The sequence below is a fragment of the Rhinolophus sinicus genome, chromosome 18 (assembly GCF_057876585.1).
Source record: "Rhinolophus sinicus isolate RSI-liver-muscle chromosome 18, RSI-T2T, whole genome shotgun sequence".
Lineage (NCBI taxonomy): Eukaryota > Metazoa > Chordata > Mammalia > Chiroptera > Rhinolophidae > Rhinolophus > Rhinolophus sinicus.
In genome coordinates, this window is record NC_142518.1 from 56454168 (window position 1) to 56460052 (window position 5885).

Sequence of the window (5885 nt, forward strand, 5' to 3'; positions counted from 1 at the left end):
GCTATGCCCTCCACAACTAGATTGAAGGACAACTATTCAGAGCTGATGGGCCCTGGAGCTGATGGGTCCTGGAGAAACACACTGTCCCCCAATAGTCCCCAATATATTTTTTTTAAAAATCAAGGGCCTATATCACATCACTGAGAATAAATAATAGTGATTTAAATATGTACAGTAGTATTAATCCTTCAGCAGATATCTGAATCCCAGAAATACAAAGAGCATATAGAAGCGACAAGTGAAGGAGATTAATTTACTAGAAACCATACTGACAAAGCAGTTTTAGTGAGCATGGGTCACGAATGCATTGATGCAAAATAAAAGTAGAAAGTGAGTTTTCATTATGAATGGAAAACTTTATCTTCTGTATTCCTGTAGCCCAAAATACCAATGGAAGTTGTAGCACTCTCTTCTAAGACACTTGATCTTAACCAAAAGGCAGAGAGGCGATACTCTCTTCTAATAGTATTACAAAGGAGACCTTCACATGTAGCCAGCATATGCACTTAGTAGTTATTGGGAGCTTTGCTAAGATGTCCATTAGATTTGATTGTGTATTTTAATATGTCTCCCTTACAGTACATTTTAAGCTATGAAAGTCAGCACCAGTAAGGTTACCAATAGCCAAAGGATCAGCAGACAATATTCTGATACCCAGCCCAGAGACACCAAATATGAACTCTTAAGGGTAAAATAATATTTTCTCTTCCAAATAGACACTGTGGATAACATATGATGCTTAAAATGATGGTCATGAATTTTCTGTGAAATTAGTAATAATAACATACAGTATCCTTGAAAACTGAAAGTCCACGATTATCCTCTAAGGGGATCATAGTGTTCTTGAAAGAGCCAATCTTTGTTTTCAACTATCTGAAATTAAGATGTACTATTTATGAATCATTTTATCTGATTTAGGAGGTTAAGTTTCATGTACTTAAACTATCCAGAAAGATTTAAATAATCTAAGTCTGCGATCACCGTTATGTCTTGAATCCTATCTTGTTCCATGTCTCTAAAAGACCCCTGAATTTCTGACTGAAGCTTCAAAGGGAATCATCACAACTGGATATCAGAGCCCAAAATCTAGACATAAAGACCACAGTGGCACAGTGAAGTCATGTTAAAGCCAAACATTTCAAGGCCCTGGAGAAGAAAAATCAAAGGGACAGGATGTCAAAAGCAAATGTCTAGTTAATAATTATTCTTCAATCAGCTTTGAATATGGAAGGAAGGTGCCAGGGTACAACCACTTACACTCTGCTTTTATTGAAGTTAATGTCTAATAGATAAGTTGTTTCTGATATATGTAGACGAGCCAATGATGCAATTATAAGGAATAAGAGAGGTGAAAAATATAACAGTAAATTCAAAAAGTAAGAAAGTGAGGTGCCTATGCATAAGCCAAATTTAACCAGTAGAAATAGAAACCAGTAACCAGAAGAGAAATAAAATTCTGAAGAGGTTAGGGTTAAACTTATAGGGTTAAAAGAAGTGCATTTGAACCGAAAAAACACAGGAGTAGCAGGGAACGGGGAAACCCGGAAGTGGGGGGTGAGGGACAGCACAAAGGTCATAAAGCATGCTAGGTCACAAAGCCCACTGGCTCAAAGCTGTCAGCAACAACACGTCTGCCTGGGAAACAAAAAGTGGAGACATCCCCCTGGCAACCTGCCCAAGCTTTTTTCACTGGTTCTCTCAGACCTAGGTTAGTCCTAACGCAGCCATCATTCCCGATTCCCAAGGTAGTGACGACAAGCCTCAAGAAAATGGAGGAAGCGGAAGAAACCCTCATGGAGACCCCAAGTTTGACCCAAGGCACTTCAATCATGTCGACTAGTAACACCGGTACAGATAAAGTTCTCATCTCACGAGAGGGCAAGAGGAAGAGGATAGCATACTTACCAACTGAGTCCGTGAAGATCCTCCGAGACTGGCTGTTTGAACACCGGTTTAAAGCCTACCCTTCAGAAGCAGAGAAGCGAATGCTATCAGAGCAGACCAATTTGTCTTTCCTGCAGATCACTAACTGGTTCATAAACGCACGCAGACGAGTTCTTCCGGAAATGCTTCAACTGATTGGAGACGACCCCAACCAGATCACCATGCACCGCCCAAAAGGCAAGGCTGCAGATGTGATACACCAGGAAGGCATCCATCCATCTATACAGGCCAAGTCAGGGCCCAGAGATCCAGAAAAGATGCAATGCCTGCCCCTGTGCCCCCTGCCAATGGCCCAGGAGTCAGGGGAAAATCTGCTGAATCCGGAGTCAGCCCCAGGCCAGAACTTCACCCAGAAAGCCCAGCCAGAGGAAAAGGTTGAGATTTCCACCAGCAGGCCTTTGTTTGTGTCTCCTCCCAAACCTGTGTCTACAGAGGAGTACAAGGACTTTAGCAGCTTCCAGTTACTGGTTGATGTAGCTGTACAAAAGGCTGCCGAACTGGAACTACAGAAGAGTCAAGAGACCAATCCATGACTTTCCATGTCCCTAATAAACTCAAATTGTTAATCACTTGTTTATTGTGGTAGATCCATTTATTCTCCCCCAACTAATTCGTAGCTTTCCCTTTTACAGAGACATCGTTGCTGCTAGGGCTTTTATGAGAATCATCGGTAGCTATCAGGACTCAGTTTTACCAGATATCTCACTATTTCCAGATGCAAGATACGAACCTGTCATGATTAACACTGTAGCAAAGATCTAATTTCTTCTCCTTCCTCCTAGATTTAAAAAGCTTTAGACAATCAGACCAATTCATTTGGGACTAGACACAGTGCTGCGATGTCGTCAGAGAAGAATGTTTTGGCTATTCTAACCAGACATTTTGGTATCGAGGTTGCTGCAGATACCAAGTCACCCCTCTTTCTCCCTTTCTCTATAACTTTCCTTGTTTATTATCATGAATGATACAAAACAGTATAAAATAATTCTCTAACAGCATTGGCCTCATTTTAATGTTGAAATTTTTGTGAAATTTTCAACTCTGTTTTCCTTTGTACTGTTTATTGACAATGTTAACGAGTAGTTAATTTATTTCTGCAGGGGGATAAGCATGATGCACAAAATACAGGGAGTTCATAAACATGTTACAGATAAATGTGAACTCTTGTTTGTGGTACCAGTGAAAAGTATGCAGTAAAGAGAAGAAAATTCCAAATGGTAACTTTCTGCTGTTGGTTGTTGGACAGCAGGTTTTAGAAAATACTTTTTATTAGTTTTAATTTTCAGCATCAGAGGAAAAAGGTAAAAACAACAAAACACTAAAAAGCAGAAAAAAATGACCAAAAGTTTCCCAGAAGAAACAGAGGAAGATAATTTAAAAGTAAGGAAAAGGAAAAACAAAAACCAACTTCAACATGTTGTAAGGATAAAAAGAAAGTAGAGTCAGGCATTCTATTGTTTTGGTTTGGTTTGATTTTACCTTTCTAATACATATTTATTTTTCCTTTTAAAATGTTTGGATTGATGGGGCGGAGGTCGGATTGACAAAGCTTCCGGCAGCTCCCACTTGGAAATAATCCTTTTGTTCTGGAGAGGTAGCTCTTCTCCCTGCGTCAAGTACAGACAGATTTTTAATAAGAACAGAAAGCTATTCCTCCAGAAAGCTGTAATTTAGCTTCTCCAATCTTAGGGAACTAAACCCTGAGAAATCTTGTGCTAAAAATTAGACTGTGGTCTCAGTTTCTGCTCCTGCCCTGAAGTGAAATAGATCATGGTTGGTGTTTACTTCTAGTGCGTGTGTGTGTGTATATATATATATATATATATATATATATATATACACACACACACACACACATACAGTTATTGGCAATTTTCAATACAAGACACCCTATCTTCTTTATATATCTTAAGAAACAATAATCACAGGTTATTACTCTGGATATTATAATTTTGCATTTTATCAGGAAGGAAACAGGCCCAGGTTCCTAAACTGCTATTCCTGAAATAGACTAAAGTAAGTTGAATTTCTAAAGTATGCATGGATTCAGGGGGATTTAGAAAGGAGAAGGGCAAAAACATTGCTTGCATCCTTACTGGGGAGGGCCTCTAAACATTCAGTGGAGTTCCCATACCACTTCTTTTCATAATCCCTCACCTGGGCCATCTACTCCATATGGAGGCATAGGAGGTTTTTCTTCAAGGAATGGAAGCTTGTTACTTGAGTGGGAAGATTTCTAGGTTCAGTCTATACAATCCTGGATCCTAACCACTTTGCTTTCTACCTTTTATGCCCAAGAGTCTTTGGGACTCCTTAGCCTTTTCTCTGGCTCAGTGGAAAATGAACTGCTATTGTAACTTTACTGCTGGGGTCTGGGAAAGGAAATTTCTTCTTGTCTATCCTCTTCTAGTTTGTCTCTGAGGCTGAATCAAGTGGGATTGTTGTAAAACCTGTTAAGGGGAATATGCCAGGATGACAGTGCTCTTCTTCCATTTCCATTGTGCACGTTGTCATGGTGAACTGTATACTATAGTGGTGGTATAGTTTTCATTGCATTATGTGGGAAGAAAGGAGAGGGTGGGGCTGGTCTTTGTTTTCTGCCTTGGTTTTGTTATTCTACCAACATGGGGAAGAAGCATATTTTTGTTTTGGTTTGTTTTGATTTTTTCAGTTAAATTAAGAAAAATATAGGAAAAAACTTTTATTGTGGAGCTTTTCACGAATAATTTTTTATTGATTTTAATATAAAAGGATGATGCACTCTTATTTCTCCAGACTTTAACCACTCTGCAGTTGCACCTTCTCTATTCTCATTGTTTCCCGGGAGTGAAACTTAGAAAGCCTTAATCTACTGCACTCTGTGGAGAGATATGGAAATAATTTTCTAAAGAAATGCCAATTTTTTTTAAACCTAACCAATTCCATGTTACTTGAGTTTAAAAACTTCGTAAAACCTGACAGAGAAAAGAATCAGTTTCTAACACCATGGTCTTGTAGAAATGAAAAGGTGAAAGTGGCATTGAGGAAAGAGATTAATTGGGCTATTTTCTTGGGAAAGAGAGATTTCTACTGATAACAGTGGACTGAGAGAAGTATGTAGTAGAAAGTTTTAGGATGAATGGAAAGTCCATAAGGGTTTGTTCTAAGAAGGAATAAGGCATAATTGGTTATGAATGAAGTTGTTCTATTCAATGTTTTGTCTCTGTCTCAGATGGTGAAGAAGGGAGACCAATCAATGTGTACTCCAATAATTTCATATTAAAAGTATTCTTCTAGAGGGATGTCACATCAATGTGTCTTAATCCTCTGGTGTAGGAGCACATTTCTAAACTATCTGGTCATAAGGGATATATTCACCCTTGAGTTCTTTCATATATCTCAAGAGCACAACTTGAAATACCCAGGATTTTCCTTTAGCTGATTTATTTATGAAGTCTAGAATGCCTTGCATATTTTTATAGTGAGCTCTCATATATGCACTGCTTTTCACTGAAGAGAAAACATGAGAGTGGGATTTTCCTGGATAATTTATTCAGTGAAGAGTAAGACAAAGAATTTATTCAATCTATCTGGTGATCTCTCCAGCCAGCAAGGGCCTACTTTGTGTACTATGACAGAGCCGTACCAGTAAGTTTCCTTTATATCACTTCCTTAAAGCATCTGTTTTTGGTTTTCAAATGTTTTCTAACACTTATATTTGATTTATTTCAGTTACTATGTGTTTTTTATCTGTTACATTTCAAGGACCTAGACACTTGTATCATTCTTTCTGAAAAACACTTCTTTATGTGTTTATTTTTAAAGGTATGTTCTAGATCTAGGTTTGTTTTAGTTCATCATGCTATAATAAGGATAATAAGAGCAAGGTAAGCATGAATTTAGCCACTGACTCCCAGAATGTTAGAAAGAGGTCACATCCTTCAGAGCAGGTAAAAAGCAGA

General features: G+C 38.3%; 1 protein-coding gene across 1 annotated transcript; it reads left to right on the forward strand.

The window, feature by feature from the left end:
* The first annotated feature begins 1769 nt into the window (after window positions 1–1769).
* On the forward strand, window positions 1770–2477 carry TGIF2LX (TGFB induced factor homeobox 2 like X-linked). The gene has a single exon (XM_019719446.3). The coding sequence runs from the start codon at window positions 1770–1772 to the stop codon at window positions 2475–2477; it is 708 nt and encodes a 235-aa protein (XP_019575005.3).
* The last annotated feature ends 3408 nt before the right edge of the window (window positions 2478–5885 follow it).

Coding starts and splice junctions, on each gene's coding strand:
- TGIF2LX (XM_019719446.3), top strand. CDS start 1,770: ATGGAGGAAGCGGAAGAAACCCTCATGGAGACCCCAAGTTTGACCCAA.